Genomic DNA, 22497 nt, shown 5'->3' with positions numbered 1-22497 from the left:
TTCTCCGGTGCTCCCAGGCCTGCTCCCAGCGCTCCTGGCGTTCCCAGCGTTTCCAGGTCTCCCAGCAGGCCTGCTCCTGGCATTCCAGCATTCCAGCGCTCCCAGCAGGCCCATTCCCAGCACTCCAGCGTCCCCAGCACGCCTGTTCCCAGCATTCCCAGTGCTCCAGCAGGCCCATTCCCAGCTCTCTCAGTAGACCCATTCCCAGCATTCCCAGTGCTCCCAGCAGACCCAGCGTTCCCAGCAGGCCCATTCCCAGCGCTCCCAGCAGGCCCAGCATTCCCGGCGCTCCGGGCGGGGCGCACCGACGACGCGGAGGCGCAGGCTGGCCGTGTCCTCCATGTTCTCGATGCGCACGCTCAGCTCGTACTGGCCCGAGTGCTGCCGCCCGGCCGCCCGGATGAAGAACACTGTGTCCAGCTCCGACGTGCGGATGTTCACGTCCTCGGCCAGCGGCTGCCCCTCCTTGCTCCAGGTCACCTGCGGCCGCGGCTTCCCCTGCGCGTCGTCCCCCCCCACCGCCCCGGCAGCGTCACCCCCTGCTCCGGTGACCTCCGAGGGGTCCCGGGGGCTGCCGGTGTCCCCAAAAGTGCTCCGGGGGCCACCGGCATCCCCAAAGGTGCTCCAAGGGATCGTGGGTGTCCCCAAAAGTGCCACAAGGGCCACAAGGGTCCTCAAAGGGGCCCCAAGGGATCGTGGGTGTCCCCAAAAGTGCCCCAGGGGCCACCAGCATCCCCAAAGGTGCTCCAAGGGATCACGGGTGTCCCAAAAGTGCCCCAGGGGCCACCAGCATCCCAAAGGTGCTCCAAGGGATCGTGGGTGCCCCCAAAAGTGCCCCAAGGGCCACAAGTGTCCTCAAAGGGGCCCCAAAGGATCATGGGTGTCCCCAAAAGTGCCCCAAGGGCCACAAGTGTCCTCAAAGGGGCCCCAAGGGATCATGGGTGTCCCCAAAGGGACCACAAGGGCCACAAGTGTCCTCAAAGGTGCCCCAAGGAATCATGGGTGTCCCCAAAAGTGCCCTGGGAGCCATGAGTGTCCCCCAAAGGTGCCCCAAGGGATCACGGGTGTCCCCAAAAGTGCTCCAAGGGCCACAAGTGTCCCCAAAGGTGCCCCAAGGGATCATGGGTGTCCCCAAAAGTGCCCCAAGGGCCACGGGTGTCCCCAAAAGTGCCCCGGGGGCCACAAGGGTCCTTAAAGGGGCCACAAGGGATCATGGGTGTCCCCAAAGGGACCACAAGGGTCACAAGTGTCCTCAAAGGGGCCCCAAGGGACCGTGGGTGTCCCCAAAAGTGCCCCAAGGGATCACGGGTGTCCCCAAAAGTGCTCCAAGGGCCACAAGTGTCCCCAAAAGTGCCCCAGGGGACCGTGGGCGTCCCCAAAAGTGCCCCAAGGACCACGAGTGTCCCCAAAGGTGCCCCGGGGGGGCTGCGAGCTTCCCCCGCGGTGCCCCGGGTGCTCAGCTCACCTGGAAGGGGATGACGAGGTTCACCTGCTCCCCCACCTTCCTCACGTAGGTTTGCCGGAGCTGCCGGGGCAGGCGGATCTTGGGGCGCTCTGTGGACAGAGGAGCCGCGCGGGGTGAGCCCGGACACCCCCCCCACCCCCAAACCACCCACCACCCTTGGGTGCTGCCTGCCCGCCCCCCCCCCGCGGCACCCACCCACGATCTCCCGGATGGTGACGGGCTGCAGCATGGTGGCCGGGGGCTCTTGCCGGCGATGTTGACGCCGATGACTAGCTTCTCGCCCGTCGGCAGCCCCTTGGCCGTGAAGCCGCAGCGCTCCACCAGCTCCGTGTTGGCCGGGATCCACTCGTCCGCTGCGGCAGGCCGGGGGGGGGGCCGGGGGGGCAGGGATTAGCGGGGTGCGGGATTAGGGGCATGGGATTAGGGGGATATGGGATTGGGGGGCACGGGGTTGGTGGTATGGGTTGGGGGCACGGGATTAGGGGGGTATGGATTACCCGGGTGTGGATTGGAGGGATATGGGATTAAGGGGGCATGGATTAGGGGAGCAGGAGATTATGGAGTATGGGATTAGGGGAGCATGGGATTAGGGGGCACAGGATTAGGGGCGTATGGGATTGGGGTATGGGACTAGGGGGATATGGGATCAGCGGGGTACGGGGTTGGTGGTATGGGATTTGGGGCATGGGATTAGGGGGGCATGGGATTTGGGGCAAGGGATTAGGGGGTACAGGGTTGGGGGTATGGGATTAGGGGCCATGGGACTGGGGAATATGGATTGGGGGTATGGGAGTAGGGAGTACGGGGATGGGGAATATGGGATTAGAGGGCACAGGTTGAGGGCACAGAGTTGGGGTCATATGGGATTAGGGGGCACAGGATTAAGGGTATGGGATTGGGGGCATGGGATTAGGAGGTATGGGATTAGGGAGCACAGGATTGGGGGCAGGGGATTAGGGGGGCAGGGGCTTATGGGGCTGGGGGCAGGGTCGTGGGGGGCAGGATGGGGGGGGGCAGGAGAGTCAGGCCATGCCCACGGCCGAGGGCTCGGGGCTGGGGGGTGTCATCGTCCCCCCTGTCCCCCCGCCGTGGGGCAGATCCCCCCCGTCCCCCCCCCGCCGTGGGGCGCCCCACTCACAGCCCTCGCGGCAGTACTCCACCAGGTAGCCGTCGATGCCGCCCGCGCCCAACCGATCAGGCGGGCGCCACTTGAGGGTGGCGTGGTGTCGGTGACGTCCTCCAGCGTCAGGTGGGTGGGCTCGCTCGTGGGGGCTGCGGGACGGCGGGGTGGGGGGCGGCGCCGTGAGCCCCCCACCCCCCCACCCCGGGGCGGCCCCAGACCCCCCGGGGGGGCCCCAACCGCCAGGGGGGCCCCAAAACCACCATGGGTGCCCCAAATCCTCATGGATGCTCTTAGACCCCATGGATGCTCTTAGACCCCCATGGGTGCCCCCAAACCTCCATGGATGCTCCTAGACCCCATGGTGGTGCTCCTAGGCCCCATGGGTGCCCCAGACCCTCATGGGTGCCCCCAAACCCCCATGGATGCTCCTAGACTCATGGGTGCTCCAGACCCTCATGGGTGCACCAAACCCCCATGGATGCTCCTAGACCCATGGGTGCCCTCAAACCCCCATGGGTGCCCCCAAACCCCCATGGGTGCTCCTAGATCCCATGGATGCCCCAAACCCCCATGGATGCTCCTAGACCTCATGGTGCCCCAGACCCTCATGGGTGCCCCCAAACCTCCATGGGTGCCCCCAAACCCCCATGGGTGCTCCTAGACCTCATGGGTGCCCCAAACCCCCATGGGTGCCCCCAAACCCCCATGGATGCTTCTAGACCCCATGGGTGCCCCCAAACCCCCTCCTGAACCCCCCCAAACCACTTCTGCTCTCTCCACAGGAAGCCCCAGCCCCACAGCAGGTCACCCCAGACCTCCAGCAGGACCCCCAGACCGCCAGGAGAACCCCCCAAACCTTCTCCCCGACCACCAGCGCCCCTCCTGAACCCCCCAACCCCCCTCTGCTCTCTCCGCAGGACCCCCCAACCCCACAGCAGGACCCCCAGACCCCCAGGAGAACCCCCCAAACCTTCTCCTGACCACCAGCGCCCCTCCTGAACCCCCCCAACCCCCCTCTGCTCTCTCCGCAGGACCCCCCAACCCCACAGCAGGACCCCCAGACCCCCAGGAGAACCCCCCAAACCTTCTCCTGACCACCAGCGCCCCTCCTGAACCCCCCCAACCCCCCTCTGCTCTCTCCGCAGGACCCCCCAACCCCACAGCAGGACCCCCAGACCCCCAGGAGAACCTCCCAAACCTTCTCCCCGACCACCAAACCCTGTCCTGAACCCTCCCAAACCCTCTCTGCTCTCTCCGCAGGACCCCCCAACCCCACGGCAGGACCCCCAGACCTCCAGCAGGACCTCCAGACCCCCAGGAGAACCCCCCAAACCTTCTCCCCGACCACCAGTGCCCCTCCTGAACCCCCCCAACCCCCCTCTGCTCTCTCCGCAGGACCCCCCAACCCCACAGCAGGACCCCCAGACCCCCAGGAGAACCCCCAAACCTTCTCCTGACCACCAACGCCCCTCCTGAACCCCCCCAACCCCCCTCTGCTCTCTCCACAGGACCCCCAACCCCACAGCAGGACCCCCAGACCCCCAGGAGAACCTCCCAAACCTTCTCCCGACCACCAACCCTGTCCTGAACCCCCCCAACCCCCCTCTGCTCTCTCCGCAGGACCCCCCAACCCCACGGCAGGACCCCCAGACCTCCAGCAGGACCTCCAGACCCCCAGGAGAACCCCCCAAACCTTCTCCCCGACCACCAGTGCCCCTCCTGAACCCCCCCAACCCCCCTCTGCTCTCTCCGCAGGACCCCCCCAACCCCACAGCAGGTCACCCCAGACCTCCAGCAGGACCCCCAGACCCCCAGGAGAACCCCCAAACCTTCTCCCCGACCACCAGCGCCCCTCCTGAACCCCCCCAACCCCCCTCTGCTCTCTCCGCAGGACCCCCCAAGCCCACGGCAGGACCCCCCACCACCACCGCCGCCGCGCCCCCCCACCGATGGGCATGAAGGGCTGCGTGTTGTGGCTGGGCTGGGAGATGCCGATGGCGTTGACGGCGAAGACCCGCATCTCGTAGAGGACGCCCTCGATCATCTTGGTGGACTCGTAGGTGGTGTCCGTGTAGACCTCGAAGTTGAGCTTCATCCAGCGCATGGAGCCCTTCTTCTTGCGCTCGATGAGGTAGCCTGGAAGGGGGGGGGGGGTGCGTGTGTGCGGGGGACACGTGAGGGACACGTGAGGGACACGCGTGTGCGGGGGCAGGAGGACGGCGGCCCTTCGGGGACCGCGTCACTCACCGTCACGGGTTGTCCCCCGTCGTACTTGGGCGGCTCCCAGACCAGCACGGCCCAGTCCTCCCCCACGGACGTGACGCGCACCGCCTCGGGGGGGGTCGGGCACGTCTGCGGGGACACGCAGGGACGCCCGGGGACGCCCGCTGGCACGCGGGCACACGGGGACGTGGTCCCTCTGTCCCCAGCCGCCTCGTGTCCCTGTCCCCTTGTTTCCAGCCACCCCGAGTCCTTGTCCCAGCCACCTCGTGTCCCTGTCCCTGTCCCCAGCCACCCCAAGTCATGGTCTCCAGCCACCCCATGTCCCTGTCCCCAACCAGCCCCTGTCCCCACATCCCTGTCCCCAGCCACCCCGTGTCCCTGTCCTTGTCCCCAGCCACCTCGTGTCCCTGTCCCCAACCAGACCCTGTCCCCAGCCACCCTGTGTCCCTGTCCCCAGCCACGTGTCCCTGTCCCCAGCCAGCCCTGTGTTCCCAGTCCTCATGTCCCCATTCCCGTTCCCCCATCCTTGTCCCCAGCCAGCCCCCGTCCCCCATGTCCCTGTCCCCAGCCACCTTGTGTCCCCCTCCCCAGCCAGCCCCGTCTGTCCCCGTCCCCGTCCCCCCCCTTACCGACCACCTTGACGAAGAGGGTGGCTGAGTCCTCGCCCACGGGGTTTGTCACCTTGATGGTGTAACGCGCCTCGTCCCCCCGCTCGGCGCTCTCGATGACGAAGCTGCTCAGCTCCTTCTTCTCCTCGATGTGGGCCCGGCCCTCCTTCTCCACGAACACCTGGGGCGCGGGGACGCGGGGGACACGGGAATGCGGGGACGCGGCACGGGGACGCGGGGGACACGGGAACGCAGGGGGCGTGGGACGTAGGGACATGGCATGGGGGCACGGGGATGTATCGGGGGAACATGGGACATGGCACGGGGACACGAGGGACACAGGATGCATCAGGGGGACGTGGGGACACATCACGGGGACGCAGGGAACACGGGGACGCAGCACAGGGCCACAGCATGACATGGGGGCACAGGGATGCATCAGGAGGACGCGGGGACACGTCACGGGGACGCAGGGGACACGGGGACGCAGCACAGGGCATAGCATGACATGGGGGCACAGGGATGCATCAGGGGGACGTGGGGACACGTCACGGGGACACGGGACACGGGGACGCAACACAGGGACATGGGGACGCGGCATGGGGACACGTGGATGCATCGAGGGGATGTGGGGACTCGTCACGGGGACACAAGGGTCACGGGGACACGGCACGAGGACGCGTCGGGGATGCGGGGACACGGCGCTGGGGACCCAAAGCCCACAGGGAGGCAGCGCGGGGTGGCAGCCCAGGGCAGGGCGCGAGGACCCACCGGGGACGCGTCGGGGACACGTCGGGGACGCGGCGCGCTCACCTCGTCACCCTTCATCCAGGTGACGGTGGGCGCGGGCTCGCCCGAGATGGGCACGTCGAGGCGCAGCTTGTTGCCGGCCACCACCACGATGGTGTTCTCGGCCGTCTTCCCCGAGCAGTCCAGGTGGATCTTGGGGGGCTCTGGGGGGGGGACGGGGGACACGGGGGCCGTGAGCTTCCCCTGACGGTGCCCTGCGGCCCCAACCCCCCCCCGGTCACGCCGTGTCCCCCCCGTACCCCTATTTTTGTCACACCCCCCCCCGGCTCACCTTGCTTCGGGACGTACTCGACCTTGATCTCTGCGGGCACAGGGAGCAAAGGGTTAACGGGACGGCGGGGACCCCCCCCCCCCAGTGCCACTGGTGTCCCCAAATGGTGCCCCGGGACCCCTGAATGCCACAAGTGTCCCAAATGGCGCCCCTGGACCTCCCCCCCCACCGGGTGCTGTCAGCGTCCCCCCAAAGGGGCTCTAGGACCCTCCTAATGCCACCGGTGTCCCCGGATTGCGCCCTGGGCCCCCCCCCAGCACTGCGAGTGTCCCCAAAGGGCACCCGGGGACCCCCCCAGTGCTGCCAGCATCTCCAGATGGCACCCAGGAATCCCCCCCAGGGACTCCCAGCACTGCGAGTGTCCCAAATGGGACCCTGGGACCTCCCCAGGGACCCCAAAGGGCACCCAGGGACCCCCAGCACCATGAGTGTCCCCAAAGGGCACCCAGGGACCCCCCCCAGCACCACAAGTGTCCCCAAAGGGCCCCCAGGGACCCCTCAGGGACCCCAAAGGGCACCCAGGGACCCCCAGCACCACGAGTGTCCCCAAATGTCACCCTGGGACCCCTCCCAGTGCTGCCAGTGTCCCCAAAGGGCACCCAGGGACCCCAAAGCACACCTGGAGACCCCCCCCCAGGGACCCCAAAGGGCACCCAGGGACCCCCAGCACCACGAGTGTCCCCAAATGTCACCCTGGGACCCCTCCCAGTGCTGCCAGTGTCCCCAAAGGGCACCCAGGGACCCCAAAGCACACCTGGAGACCCCCCCCCCAGGGACCCCAAAGGGCACCCAGGGACCCCCAGCACCACGAGTGTCCCCAAATGTCACCCTGGGACCCCTCCCAGCACTGCCAGTGTCCCAAAGGGCACCCAGGGACCCCAAAGCACACCTGGAGACCCCCCCCCAGGGACCCCAAGGGCACCCAGGGACCCCCCCAGCACCACGAGTGTCCCCAAAGGGCACCCAAGGACCCCACAGGGACCCCAAAGGGCACCCGGGGCCCCCCCCCAGCACCACAAGCGTCCCCAAAGGGCCTCCAGGGACCTCAAAGGACACCCAGGGACCCCCCCGGGGACCCCCCGCCCGGCGCCGCGAGCTTCCCCGCAGGGTGCCGGATGGGTGTGTGTGTGGGGGGGAGTTCCGCACCCAGGAAGTTGAGCTTGGCGGAGAGGGAGAGCGCGTAGCCGTCGGGGATGAAGGTGTAGTCGGCCTCGTCCTCGGGGCGCACGTCGTCGATGACCAGCTTGTGGAACCTGGGGGCGCCCGGGGGTGGGGGGGGTGGGTGGGGGTGGGTGGGTGCTGCGAGCTTCCCCCGCGCGGTGCCCCCCGGGGGGGGGGGGGGGGCGCTGCGAGCTTCCCCCCGCGCGGTGCCGCCGCCCCCACCTGCCGCTGTGGGAGATGTGGATGCGCTTGCTGGGCCGCACCTCGACGCCGTTCTTGTACCACTTGCCCGTGACCTTCTCGTCGGACACCTCGCACTTGAAGACCGCCTGCTCCGTGGCCTTCACCGTCAGGTCCGCGATGTCCTGCAGCACCTCCAGCTTCTTTTCTGGGGGGGGGGAGACGGGTTTTTTTTTGGGGGGGGGGGGGAGGTGGGCACCCCTTGCCCTGCACCCCAGGGACCTCCCAGGGGGTCACAGGGTCCCCAACGGACCTCCTGGACACCTTCATTACCCCTGGGAACCCCTCGAGATACCCAAAGGGATCTCCTGGACATCCCCCTGCACCCCTGGGACCCCGCTGGGACCTCCTGGACACCCTCATCACCCCTGGGATCCCCTCGAGATATCCCAAGGGATCTCCTGGACATCCCCCCACACTCCTGGGACCCCCGTGGAGACCTCTGGGCACCCCCATCACCCCTGGGAACCCCTCCAGATACCCCAAGGATCTCCTGGACATCCCCCCGCATCCCTGGGACACCCACGGGGACCTCCTGGACACCCCCATCCCCCTGGGAACTCCTCCAGATACCCCAAGGATCTCCTGGACATCCCCCTGCACCCCTGGGACACCCACGGGGACCACAGAGTCCCTACGGGACCTCCTGGACACCCCCATCACCCCCTAAACACCCTCCAGGCCCCCCCCACCTTCCACAATGATCTCGGCCTCGCTCTCGCCCCCGTTGGTCATGATCTTGTAGCGCCCCGTGTCCTCCTTGCTGGCCTCGTTGATGATGAGGTAGTGCTTCTTCCCGTCCTTCTTGAAGCGGTACTTGAAGGTCTCCTCCCGCGTGAGCTCCACCCCGTCCTTCATCCTGCGGATGGACCCGCGACGCGTGGGCGCACGGACCCGCGACGGCGAGCGGGGCCACGCGGTGGCGGGCACGAGCGCGTGCACAGCAGGGATGGGATGGACATGGGATGGCAAGCGTGGACACACGGACACGCAGCGGGCGCAGACACGCAACGGCAGGTATGGACGTGCAGGCGGGTGGGTTTGGACACGCGATGGTGGGGATGGACACGTGATAGTGAACACGGACACGCACATGACAGGGATCAAAACGTGGTGGTGTGGATGACATGCAGATGGCAGGATGGACATGGATGGTGGGGATAGAAATGGGATGGTGGGGATGGACATGGAGACGGCAGGGATGGACACATGATGCTAAGCATGGACATGCAGATGGCAACAATGGACACGGATGGTGGAGATGGACACGGGATGGTGGGCACGGACACACAGCTGAGGGGGACGGACCCGGAGACAGACGGGCACAGAGACGCGTGGACACGAGGAACGGCCGCACGCCGGGGACCCGTTACCACATCACTTGGGCTCCCTCCTCGGACACCTCGGCCTCCAGCACCACGCGGTCGCCCACGAAGACCTGCTGGTCCTCCAGGCCCTTGGCAACGGTCACAGGTGGCTCTAGGGGGGGGGGGGGACGCCGGTGGGGCGTCAGACGCGGGGTCCCCAACCACCGCGGGGCCACCGACCACCGCGGGGCCACGCTCACCCTTGACGAAGAGCTCGGTGAAGCACTTCTCGTCGTTGACGCGACACTCATAGGCGGCGTCATCGGCCAGCGAGCACTTGTGGATGGTGAGGATGCGCTTGAGGCCCACGTTCTCGAACACGTATCTGGGGGGGGACACGGGGGGACACGGACGCGGGAGGACACACGGTGGGGAGAGCAACGGGGAGACGCGGGGACACGGGGATGTGGGGGACATGGAAGGGACATGGAAGGGACATGGAGGACACGGACACGGGAGGAGACATGGGGGGACATGGGGATGTGGGGGACATGGGACACGCGGGGGGACACAGGGACGTGGACATGGGAGGGACGTGGAGGACACACAAGGGGACACAGGGATGTGGGGGACATGGAAGGGACACGGACACGGGAGGAGACATGGGGGGGACACAGAGATGTGGGGACATGGGACACGGGGACATAAGGACATGGGAGGGATGTGGAGAACACACAAAGGGACACAGGGATGTGGGGGACATGGAAGACACAGGGACACAGGAGGAGACATGGGACACGGGGATGTGGGGGACATGGGACACACAGAGGGACATGGGGACACAAGGACATGGACATGGGAGGGACGTGGAGGACACACAAGGGGAACACGGGGATGTGGGGAACATGGAAGGGACACGGAGGACACAGGGACATGGGAGGAGACATGGGGGGACACGGGGGACACATGGGGGGACACGAGGGGGGGAGAACACAGAGTCAGAGCCAGGGCAGGAGCCCCCATGGGTCCTCGCAGACCCCCAGGCCCCCTCCTGCCCCCCAAATCCCCCTCCTGCCCCACTCCAGCCCCCCAATAGCTCCCCCTCCTGCCCCCCAAGAGCCCCCCCAGCCCTCTCCTGCCCCCCAATACCTCTCTTCTGCCCCCCAGTACCCCTCTCCTGCCCCACTCCCGCCCTTCCTGCCCCCAGAACCTCCTCCTGCCCCCCAAACCTCCTCTTCTACCCTCCTGCCCCACTCCAGCCCCCCAATACCATCCTCCTGCCCCACTCGGGACCCTCCTGCCTCCCCCAAACCACCCTCCTGCCCCCCAAATCCCCCTGCCGCCCCCCGGCGCCCCGTACTTGGTGCTGGGCTTGAGCAGCTGCCCGTTCTTGTACCACTTGAGGGGCAGGTCGGGGTCGCTGAGCTCCACCACCAGCTTGATCTTGTTGCCCTTGTCCACCTGGTACGCCGGGTCCAGCTTGCGGACGAAGGCTGCGGCGCCCCGTCACCGCGGGGCCCCGGCGCCCCTCACCGTCCCCAGCCCCACGGCTCGCCGGGCCCCCCGCCCGGCCCGCCACGGTCCCCCGTGTCCCCCAGCCCCGTGTCCGTGTGTCCTCGTGGTCACCCTTCCCCAGCCCTCCATGGTCCTCCATGTCCACCATCCCCATGTCCACCATCCCCATGGTCTCCTTCCCCAGCTCTCCATGGTCCCCCGTGTCCTCCAGCCCCCTGTCAGTGTGTCCCCATGGTCCTCCTTCCCCAGCCCTCCATGGTCCTCCATGTCCACCATCCCCATGGCCTCCTTCCCCAGCTCTCCATGGTCCCCCATGTCCCCCAGCCCCATGTCCGTGTGTCCTCATGGTCCCCTTCCTCAGTCCTCCACGGTCCTCCATGTTCACCATCCCCATGGTCTCCTTCCCCAGCCCGCCACGGTCCCCTGTGTCCCCCAGCCCTGTGTCCGTGTGTCCTCATGTTCACCCTTCCCCAGCCCTCCATAGTCCTCCATGTCCCCCAGCCCCATAGCCTCCTTCCCCAGCTCTCCATGGTCCCCCGTGTCCCCCATTCCCATGTCCACGTGTCCCCATGGTCACCCTTCCCCAGCCCTCCATGGTTCCCTGTGTCCGCCATCCCCATGGCCTCCTTCCCCAACCCTCCATGGTCCCCCATGGCCCTATGTCCACCATCCCCATGTCCATGTGTCCCCATGGCCTCCTTCCCCAACCCTCCATGGTCCCCCATGGCCCTATGTCCACCATCCCCATGTCCATGTGTCCCCATGGTCCCCCTTCCCCAACCCTCCATGGTCCCCCATGTCCCCATGTCCACCATCCCCATATCCATGTGTCCCCATGGTTCTCCTTCCTCAGCCCTCCATGGTTCCCTATGTCCACTGTGTCCCCCAGTCCCATGTCCCCATGTCCCCCCATGTCCCTCCACATCCCCGTGTCCCTCAACATCCCTTGTGTCCCCATATCCCTGTGTCCCCCCATGTCCCCTGTGCCCCGAGGTCCCTTGTTGTCCCCATCTCCTCCTGCGTCCCTCCACATCCCTGTGTCCCCAGGTCCCTCATTGTCCCCCCATCCGCCCAGCCTCATGCCCCCGTGTCCCCCCACGTCCCTCCGCATCCCCACGTCCCCGTGTCCCCCCCGCGTCCCCCTTGTCCGGGCACCTTCGCTCTTCTTGGGCTCCACCTTGATCTTCTTGAGGCGCTTGAGCATGCCGCGGAGGTCGGTGATGCCGTACTGGAAGGCGATGCGCTCGTACTCGCTCTTCTTGGTGACGCCCTTGAGCAGCTCCCAGATCTCCGGCGGGAAGGGGTCGTCCTCGTCCTTCTTCTTCTTCTTCTCCTCCGCCTGGCCCTCCCTGCGGTGGCAGCGGTGGCGGTGGGGCCTCGCACGCACACGGCTCCTCGTGCGGGCTCCTCGCACGGCCTCGTGTGTGCACCTCGCACGGCCTTGTGCACGCACCTCGTGTGACCTCGCACGTGCACAGCTCCTTGCATGGCCTCGTGCGTGCACCTTGCACAGCCTCGCACGTGCACAGCTCCTTGCACGGCCTCGTGCGTGCACCTTGCACGGCCCCACACGCGCACAGCTCCTTGCATGGCCTTGTGCGTGCACCTTGCATGGCCTCGCACGCGCACGGCTCCTTGCATGGCCTCGTGCGTGCACCTTGCATGGCCTCACACGTGCACAGCTCCTTGCATGGCCTCGTGCGTGCACCTTGCATGGCCTCGCACGCGCACAGCTCCTTGCATGTCCTCGTGCGTGCACCTTGCATGGCCTCGCACGCGCACGGCTCCTTGCATGTCCTCGTGCATGCACCTTGCATGGCCTCGCACGCGCACGGCTCCTTGCATGGCCTCGTGCGTGCACCTTGCACAGCCTCGCACGTGCATGCACCTTGCACGGCCTCGTGCGTGCACCTTGCACGGCCCTGCACGCGCACAGCTCCTTGCACGGCCTCATGCACGCATTTTGCGCAGCCTTGCACATGTTCACACCGCTCGCGTGGCCTCGTACACACCCGTTGCACAGCCTCGCACGCGCACAGTTCCTTGCACGTCTTTGTGCACCCTCGCACATCCTCGCACACCCTCACATGCCCTCGGGCACCCACACACGCCCTTGCACACCCTTGCACACCCTCCCGCACCCTCATGCACCCTCATGCATCCTCATGCACCCTTGCACACCCTCACACACCTTTGCACACTCTCGCGCACCCTCGCACACCCTCGCACACCCTCGCGCACCCTTGCGCACCCTTGCGCACCCTCGCACACCTTTGCACACCCTCGCGCGCCCTCGCACACCCTCGCACGAGCACCCACCGCTTCTTGAGCAGCCCGCTGAAGTCCAGCTCCCCGGCGGCGTCGCTCTTGGCTTCACCCCTGGGGGGAGACCGGGGGGGGGGGGCGGCTTGTTGGGGGGCCCCGGGGGGGTCCCAAGGGTGCGAGGGGCTTGGGGGGGCCCCCGAGGTGTTTTGGGGGTCGGGGGGGACCCCAGGGTGTGCTGGGGTTTGGGGGGGGTCCCCAGCAATGGGGTTTGGGGGGTCCCAGGGTACGATGGGGTTCGGGGGGGTCCCCAGGATGTTTTGGGGGTCGGGGGGGTCCCCAGCAATGGGGTTTGGGGGGTCCCAGTGTACAATGGGGTTCGGGGGGGTCCCCAAGGTGTTCTGGGGGTCAGGGGGTCCCCAGCGATGGGGTTTGGGGGGTCCCCAGGATATTTTGGGGGTCGGGGGGGTCCCCAGCAATGGGGTTTGGGGGGTCCCAGTGTACAATGGGGTTCGGGGGGGTCCCCAAGGTGTTCTGGGGGTCAGGGGGTCCCCAGCGATGGGGTTTGGGGGGTCCCCAGGATGTTTTGGGGGTCGGGGGGGGTCCCCAGCAATGGGGTTTGGGGGGTCCCAGTGTACAATGGGGTTCGGGGGGGTCCCCAAGGTGTTTTGGGGGTCAGGGGGGTCCCCAGCGATGGGGTTTGGGGGGGCCCCAAGGTACGGTGGGGTTCAGGGGGTCCCAGAGACGAGAGCAGATTTGAGGGGGGTCCCCTGGGGCAGTTGGGTTTCGAGGGGGGGTCCCAAGGGTGAGAGGGGGTTCGGGGGGGGGTCCCCAAGGTCTGCTGGGGTTTGGGGGGGGTCCCGGGGTGAAGTGGGGATCAGAGGGAGCCCCCCAAGGTGTTTTGGGGTTGGGGGGGTCCCCAGTCCATGGGGATGGTCTGGGGGGGGGCCCCAGTCTGTGCTGGGGTTCGGGGGGTCCCCCAGTCTATAGGGGGTTTTCGGGGGGGGGTCCTCGGTTCTTGGGGGGGGGGGCCGCACTCACGTCCGTTTGAAAGCCTGCAGCACGTTGTCCTTGTCATTGGGGCGGGGGGCTGCCGGACAGACAGGGGGACGTGAGACCCCCCCACACACACTCCACGTCGTTCCCCCCCCCCCCACCTCCCCAAACGGCTCCAGGGCCAGGCCCGGCCTGGGGGGGGGGGGTCCCGGGGGGGGGGGACCCAGGTGTGGGGGAGTCCTGAGGGGGTCCTAAGTCTGGGGAGATCCCGGGGGGGGGGTCCCAGGGGGACCTGGGTCTGGGGGGGTCTGGGGGGGTCCCGGAGGGGGTCCTGGGGGGGGTCCCAGGTGTCCCAGGGAGGTCCTGGGGGGGGGATCCGGGTCTGGGGGGGTCTTGAAGGGTCCTGGGGTTCCTGGGAAAGGTCCCGGGGGGGGGGTCCCGGGTCTGGGGGGGTCCTGGAGGGTCCCAGGAGGGTCCTGGGTCTGGGGGGGTCCTGGAGGGTCTCAGGGATCCTGGGGGGGTCCCAGGGGGGTCCCAGGTGTCCCGGGAGAGTCCTGGGGGGGGGATCCCGGGTCTGGGGGTGTCCCAGGGGTCCTGGGGGGGTCCTGGGGGGAGGTCCCGGGTCTGGGGGGGTCTTGGAGGGTCCCGGGGGTCCTGAGAGAGGTCCCGGGGGGGGGTCCTGGTTCTGGGGGGGTCCTGGAGGGTCTCAGGGATCCTGGGGGGGTCCCAGGGGGGTCCCAGGTGTCCCGGGAGGGTCCTGGGGGGGGGGATCCCGGGTCTGGGGGGGTCCCAGGGGTCCGGGAGGGGAGGTCCCGGGTCTGGGGGGGTCTTGGAGGGTCCCAGGTGTCCCAGGAAGGTCCTGGGGGGGTCCCAGGGGGGTCCCGGGTCTGGGGGGGTCCCGGGGGGGTCCGGGGGGGCCCCGCTCACCCTCCACGTCGATGTTGAAGGAGCAGCTGTCCTTCTTGTCCTTGGCCGTCACCTCGCAGCGATAGTCGCCCCGGTCGCCGATCGCCACCTTGCTGATGTGCAGCTCGAAGGTGTACGTCTGCCGCGCGCCACCGACACGCCACCGACACGCCAGGGACACGCCACGGACACGCCACGGACACAGCACAGGTACAGCAAGGACACAGCAAAAACATGCCAGGGACATGCCAGGGACACGGTGCCAACGCAGCAAGGACACACCACCGACATGGCACAGACACGGCACAGACATGGCAAGGACACGCCACAACATGCCAAGGACACGCCACGCACACGGCAAGGACACGGATAGAGAGAGAGCAAGAGGGGGGAGACACGGGCAGGGACGTGGTGAGGGACACGGCGGGAAGGGCACCCGGTGCCTCCCAGCGCCTCCCAGCGCCTCCCAGAGCCCCCTAGTCTCTCCCAGCGCCTCCCAGCGTCTCCCAGTGCCTCCCAGCGTCTCCCAGCGTCTCCCAGTGCCTTCCAGAGCCCCCTAGTCTCTCCCGGTGCCTCCCAGTTCCCCCAAAACTCTCCCACTTGCTCCCACTCCCTCCAGTTTCTCCCAGTCCCTCCAAGCCTCTCCCAGTGTCCCCAGTCCCTCCCAGTGCCCCCCAGTGCCCCCCAGTCTCCCCCAGTGCCCCCCAGTCCCTCCAGTGTCCCCAGCTTCTCCCAGTGCCCCCCCCAATACTACCCTAGACTCTCCCAGCGCTACCCAGTCTCTCCCAGTACCTCCCAGTGCTGTCTCAGTGCCTCCCGGTGCCCCCCCCAGTGCCTCCCAGTGCCCCCCCCAGCGCTGCCACCAGTGCCTCCCAGTCCCTCCCAGTGCCCCCCAGTGCCTCCCAGTGCCGCCCCAGTGCCTCCCAGTGCCCCCCCAGTGCTGCCCCAGTGCCTCCCAGTGCCCCCCAGTGCCTCCCAGTGCCCCCCCAGTGCTGCCCCAGTGCCTCCCAGTCCCTCCCAGTGCCCCCCAGTGCCTCCCAGTGCCCCCCCAGTGCTGCCCCAGTGCCTCCCAGTCCCTCCCAGTGCCCCCCAGTGCTGCCCCAGTGCCTCCCAGTGCCTCCCAGTGCCTGCCCAGTGCCCCCCCCAGTGCTACCCCAGGTGCCTCCCAGTGCCTCCCAGTGCCTCCCAGTGCCCCCCCAGTGCCGCCCCAGTGCCTCCCAGTGCCCCCCAGTGCCTCCCAGTGCCGCCACCTGGCTGTCCTTGTCGAAGGCCTCCTTGAACTGGAAGCGGGCGCCGCTCTTGCTGCCCAGCTCCAGCCACTTGCCCTTGAACCACTTCACCGTCGGCTTGGCCGCCAGCTGCGCCCCGGCCACGCGGGCCACCGCCACCACGTCCCTTGCCTGGGGACACCGCGGCGCGTCACCCCACGGGGACCCACGGACACCCCACGGGGACACACGGACACCCCACGGCCACCCACGGGGACACACGGACACCCCATGGGGACACACGGGCCGCGGGGGGACCCCCGCATCCCGGCCACGCGGGCCACCGCCACCGCGTCCTTGCCTGGGGACACCCGCGGCGCGTCACCCCACGGGGACCCACGGACACCCCACGGGGGACACACGGACACCCCACGGCCACCCACGGGGGACACACGGACACCCCATGGGGACACACAGCCACGGGGGGACCCCCAGATCCCAGCCACGCGGGCCACCGCCACCGCGTCCTTCCCTGGGGACACCCCAAGGTGTCACCCCAGGGACCCCCCACGACCCACAGCCACCCCACGGCGACCCCGTAGGGACCCTAAGGCCCCCCCCAGCCCCATGGGGACCCCTGGGAGCCCCCCAAACCCATGGAGATACCCCAGGACCATCTGGAGCCCCCCCAGGACCCCCCCCCAGCCCCATGGAGACCCCATGGGACCCTTCTCCAGCCCCCCAGGACCCCCCAGCCCCACGGGGACCCCCCAGAACCCCCCCAGCCCCACAGGGACCCCCCCAGAACCCCCCCAGCCCCACGGGGACCCCTGGGACCCCTTCTCCAGCCCCCCAGGACCCTTCTCCAGCCCCCCAGGACCCACCCCAGCCCCCCGGGGACCCCCCAGGACCCCCCCCAAACCCCATGGGGACCCCTGGGACCCTTCTCCAGCCCCCCAGGACCCCCCCAGCCCCACAGGGACCCCCCCAGAACCCCCCCAGCCCCACGGGGACCCCTGGGACCCTTCTCCAGCCCCCCAGGACCCTTCTCAGCCCCCCAGGACCCCCCCAGCCCCCAGGACCCACCCCAGCACCCCAGGACCCCCCAGGACCCTTCTCAGCCCCCAGGACCCACCCCAGCCCCCCGGGGACCCCCCCAGGACCCCCCCCCAAACCCCATGGGGACCCCTGGACCCTTCTCCAGCCCCCCGGGACCCCCCCCCCAGCCCCACGGGGACCCCCCCGGCCCCCCCCCCAAAAACCTACCGCTGTCCACGAGGATGTTCTGGGGCTTGCGCAGGAAGAGCCCGTCGGGGTCGCACACCTCGGGGGGTGGAGGTCGTCTGCGCGGCAGGGGGTCAAAGGGGGGGGGGGGGGGGGGGACACGCGCGGGGGGGGGGACACACACATGGGGGGGGGGGGGACGCGCCGGCTCCTCACCCAGGGAGTCATCCTTGCTGTCTGCAACGCAACGGGGGGGTTAGAGGCACCCCCAACCTGAGCCCCCCCCCCCAAGGACCCTGAGCCCAAGGCTGCCCCCCCCAATGGCACCCTGACCCCCCCCCCAGCACCCTGACCCCCCCCCAGCACCCTGACCCCGAACCTGACACCCCCCACAGCACCCTGACCCCCCCCCCAGCACCCTGACCCCGAACCTGACACCCCCACGGCACCCTGACCCCCCCCCCTCCAGCACCCTGACGCCCTCCCAGGCACCCTGACCCCAAAGTCGCCCCCCCAATGGCACCCTGACCCCCCCCACAGCACCCTGACCCCGAACCTGAGCCCCCCCCCCCGGGCACCCTGACCCCAAAGTTGCCCCCCCCCAATGGCACCTTGACCCCCCCCACAGCACCCTGACCCTGAACCTGAGCCCCCCCCCCAGGCACCCTGACCCCAAAGTTGCCCCCCCATGGCACCCTGACCCCCCCCGGGCAACCTGACCCCGAACCTGAGCTCCCCCCCAGCACCCTGACCCCAAAGCTGGCCCCCCCCCCCCGGAGCACCCTGCCCCTCCCCAGCACCCTGCCCCCCCCCGGGCACCCAGCCCCCCCCGACCTTTCGGGGCCTCCTGTTCCGCTCCCTCTTTCTGCTCCTTTTTCTCCTCCGCTTTTTTCTCCTCCTTTTTTTCCTTCTTTTCCTCCTTTTTCGTCTCCTTTTTGGCAGCTGGGTGGGGGCGGGAGAGGGGGTGAGACCCTACCCCCCCCCCGGGGGGCAAATACCCCCCCCGGGGGCAATTGCCCCCCTCCCAGTCCTTCTCCCCACCCCTAGGGGCAACTAGCTCCCCCCTGGGGCAATTATCCCTCCCCCAGGGGCAACTATGCCCCCCCCGGGGCAATTGCCCCCCCCCGGCTCCTTCCCCCCCCCCACCAGGGGCAATTACTCCTCTAAATCTTTCATTTCCGGTCCCAAGATTTGCCCCCCCCAGGTTCTTCCCCCCCTACCAGGGGCAATTACCCCCCCCGGGTCCTCCTGCCGCCAGCAATTGCCCCCCCCAGGGTATTTGCTCACCCCAAGGGCACAACATACCATGGGGGCAAATAACACCCGGGGGGGGGGCAAATGGCATGTTGGGGGGGGGAATGACACATCAAGGGGACAAATGGCACCTTGGAGGGGGCAAATAACACCGGGGGGGGGGGCAAATAACACCCTGAGGCAGGTAAATGGCACTTCAGGGGGGGCAAAATGACACCCCGGGGAGGCCAGATAACGCCCTGGGGGGGGGGGGCAAACGACACCGGGGGGGGGGGGAATGACAAGTCAGCACAGAAAATGACACCCCAGGGGACCAATAACGCCCGGGGGGGGGGTAAATGACACCTGGGGGGGGGGGTAAAATGACACCCTGAAGGAGGTAAATGACACCCGGGGGGGGGGTAAATGACACCTCGGGGACACCCCGGGGGGGGGGGCGCTGGCACCCAGGGGAGCCCTATATAAGGCCGGGATTCGTCTCCGACCCCCCCCCCCCCCCCCGTAAATAACCCGGGGCCGGGGCTCAGCTGTCACCGGGCTCATGTCACCACGGGGGGGGGGGGGGGACACGGAGGGGGACACCGGGGGGGGGAGACCGGTCTGACTCCCCCCCCCCAAAGCCACCCCATGTCCCATCGTCCCCCCTCCCTCATGCTTGGTGTCCCCCCCCCTCGGTGTCCCCCCCCCCCGGGCTGATTTAGTGGCCGCCACCTGCGGGTGCCCTTTCGGGGCGGCTCACGTGGGCACCCGAAATCTGACCCCCCCCTCTTCCCCCCCCCCACGGGGTAACCCGAGCCCGGCTCCCCGCACACGCGTGTCACCGTCCCCCCCCGCAGGGCACACGCGTGTCACCGTCCCCCCCCGCAGGGCACATGCGTGTCGTTCCCCCCCGTGACGTGCACACGCGTGTGCGGAGCAGCGGCGCCGCTTGCACACGCGTGTGCAAAACCCCCCCCCCAAAGTGTCCCCCAAATACCCCCAAACCCAACTGCCCCCCCCCAGCCATGTCCTCCTGCCCCTGCCAGGGACAATTGCCCCCCCCAACTGCTTCTGCCCCAAATAGGGGCAATTCCCCCCCCAAGGTCCTTCTGCCCTGCCTGGGGCAATTGCTCCCCTCACAGTCCCTCTCCCCCCCACCAGGGTAGTTGCCCCCCCCCACAGTCCTTCTGCCCCCATCAGGGGCAATTGCCCCCCCTTCTCTCCCTGCCAGGGGCAAGTCGTGCCCCCCCCCCCGAGTCTTCCTGTCCCTACCAAGAGCAATTGCCCCCCCCCAAAGTCCTTTTCCTTCCACTAACAGCAATCACTCCTCCCCCCCCCAATGCTTTTGCCCCTGCCTGGGGCAATTGCCCCCCCCTCCCCAGCTAATTGCCCCCCCCTCCCCAGCTAATTGCCCCCCCCCCCGCCCTACCGGCCTTGGGGGGCTCGGGCATGGCTGCGCAGTGCCGGGCTCCGGCTCGGCTCCGGCTGCTCCGGGCGGCTCCGGCCCTATAAAGCCCCGGGCCCCCCCCCGGACCCCCCCCCTGCCCGGCCCCCGGCCAAAAATACCCCCCCCCCCGCCCCAGGGACACCCCAGGCCGGGCCTGTGGGGGGGGCACGAGGGGGGGGGTGAGAGGAGTTTAGGGGGGGATTAGCCCCTGGGGGGGGGAATTGCCCCCTGGGGGGAGGATTGCTCCATGCTTCCTCCAGGAATTGCCCCGGGGGGGGGGGAAATTGTCCCCCTCCTTCCCTTGGGAATTGCCCCCCCCCCTCCGGTGTAACCCGAGCGCCCGGGGATTTGGCAGCTTCTGGTGTCTAATCCCGGGGGGGGACGGGGGGGGGGCACATGCCACCGTGGGGGACGGATGTGTCCCCGTGTCCCCCCCCCGCCCGCCACCCGGTCAGGTTCAGGGCTTGATCCTGGGGGGGGGGGGATAGCCGGGGGGGGGGCCACCTGCCACCTGCCGCCGCGGGGACGGATGTGTGTCCGTGTGTCCCCCCCCCCCGCTCCCCGCGCGGCTCTGGGTGACACCAGGGACCCCCGTGTCCCCCCCCCCCAACCAGGGGCCCCCACTGCCCCGCGCGCCCCCCCCCCAACCAGGACACTCGCGTCTCCCCTCCCCTCCCCGTCCGCCATGTTGGCGCCCCGCCCGCCGCCGTCACGTGACGCGGCGCCGCCGTCACGTGACGCGGCGCCGCCGTCACGTGACCGGGCCGCGGCAGTTCCGGCGGGAGCGCGGCACGCGAGCAGGTACTGGGGGGGGGGGGGGAGGGGGGTCACGGGGTCACGTGGGTCACGTGGGCCCCGGCGAGGGGAGCCGGGAGGGGGTCCGGGCTCGGTCTGCCCCTCCCCCCCCCGGGGCCCGAGCTGCCCCCCCCGGGGCCCGATTTACTTCCTTCCCCCCCCCCAGGGCCCCAATCTGCCCCCCCCGGGGCCATGGGCACCCTGAAGCCCCCCCCCAGGGCTCCCATCTGCCCCCCCGGCCCCAGTCTGCCCACCAAGGGCCCCCATTTGCCCCCCCCCCGCTCCCAATCTGCCCCCCCCCGAGTCCCCTTCTGCCCCCCCCGGGACCCCAGTCTGCCCCCTGTCCCCCGCGGCTGACTCGCCTTGCCGTGATGCCCCCCCCCCGGACCCCCATCTGCCCCCCCCAGGTCCCAGTCTGCCTCCTCTGGCCCCCATTCTGCCCCCCCCGGGCCCCCATCTGCCCCCCGCCGTCCCCCGGGGCCATCTTGCCCCGTGGTGACCCCCCCACCATCGCCCCCCAGCGGCCATGGGCACCCCGAAGCCCCCCCCCCCAGGACCCCTGATCTGCCCCCCAGGGCCCCCATCTACCCCCCTGGACCCCCAGTCTGCCCCCCCTGGGTCCCAATCTGCCCCCCCATCCCCTGTGGCCATCTCACCCCACAGTGACCCCCCCCCATCGCCCCCAGGGGCCATGGGCACCCCGAAGCCCCCCCCCAGGACCCCTAATCTGCCCCTCAGGGCCCTCATCTGCCCCCCTGGACCCCCCATCTGCCCCCCTGGACCCCCCATCTGCCCCTGCCAGACCCCCAATCCGCCCCACAGAGCCCCCATCTGCCCCCCTGGGTTCCAATCTACCCCCCCCCCCGTCCCCTGTGGCCATCTCGCCCCGCGGTGACCCCCCCCCTCTCCCGTCGCCCCCAGGGGCCATGGGCACCCCGAAGCCCCTGATCCTGCCCTGGCTGCGGGCGCAGCTCGACCGGGGGGGCTACGCGGGGGTGCGCTGGGTGGGGGCCACCCGCTTCCGCGTGCCCTGGAAGCACGGGCTGCGCCACGACGTCGCCCCCGAGGACTTCCAGCTCTTCCAGGTACCGGCCCCCCCCCCCGGGGGACCCCCCCCCTCCTCCGCACCCCCCCACATTCCCCCCCCCAGCACCCTTCCTGCACCCCCAGTCCCCCCCCAGCACCCCCCCAGACCCCCAATCCTTCCCCAGCATCTCCAGTCCCCTCCCCAGCACCCCCATGGCCCCCCAGCACCCCACAACCCCCCCAGTCCCCTCCCCAGCACCCCCCCAGGAACCCCCCAGCACCCTCAGTTCCCCCCCCAGCACCCCACAACCCCCTGGTCCCCCCCCAGCACCCCCATAGACCCCCCCCAGCACCCCTAATCCTCCCCTGGCATGACCCCAGCACCCCCCTGAACACCCCCAGTCCCCCCCCAGCACCTCACAACCCCCCAGACCCCCCCCCAGCACCTTCAGTCCCCCCCAGCACCCCCAGTCACCTCCCCAGCACCCCACAACCCCCCAGTCCCCCCCCAGCACCCCCCATCGCCCCCCAACACCCATCCCCCCCATCTGCCCCCCCCCACCCTGCAGCAGGGCGTCCCCCCGGTTAACGGGGGGAAGGTCCGTGCCGGGGAGGGGGGACCCCACTCGTGTGCGTGTGTGTGTGTGTGTGTGTCCCCCCCCGTGTCCGTGTCCCCA

At 69.3% G+C, this 22497-nt stretch overlaps 1 protein-coding gene across 1 annotated transcript; it reads right to left on the bottom strand.

The window, feature by feature from the left end:
* Window positions 1-305: 305 nt before the first annotated feature.
* Window positions 306-17547, bottom strand: LOC136996561 (myosin-binding protein C, fast-type-like; the record flags this gene model as incomplete). The annotated part of the gene is given in 24 exon segments (XM_067317454.1): window positions 306-498; window positions 1466-1554; window positions 1661-1705; window positions 1708-1818; window positions 2604-2684; window positions 2687-2737; window positions 4536-4725; window positions 4836-4928; window positions 4930-4940; window positions 5441-5600; window positions 6233-6372; window positions 6501-6530; window positions 7647-7753; window positions 7884-8049; window positions 8594-8760; window positions 9275-9380; window positions 9469-9593; window positions 10569-10701; window positions 11879-12072; window positions 13043-13102; window positions 14027-14075; window positions 14909-15026; window positions 16138-16287; window positions 17536-17547. Coding segments are annotated over 24 exon segments (2581 nt in total), but the record flags the coding sequence as incomplete, so codon positions are not given.
* Window positions 17548-22497: the final 4950 nt, after the last annotated feature.

The sequence above is a fragment of the Apteryx mantelli genome, unplaced genomic scaffold (genome assembly GCF_036417845.1).
Source record: "Apteryx mantelli isolate bAptMan1 unplaced genomic scaffold, bAptMan1.hap1 HAP1_SCAFFOLD_410, whole genome shotgun sequence".
NCBI classification, from domain to species: Eukaryota; Metazoa; Chordata; class Aves; order Apterygiformes; family Apterygidae; genus Apteryx; species Apteryx mantelli.
The sequence above is the reverse complement of the archived record's forward strand: the minus strand, read 5'-3'. Positions and strand labels throughout refer to the sequence as shown.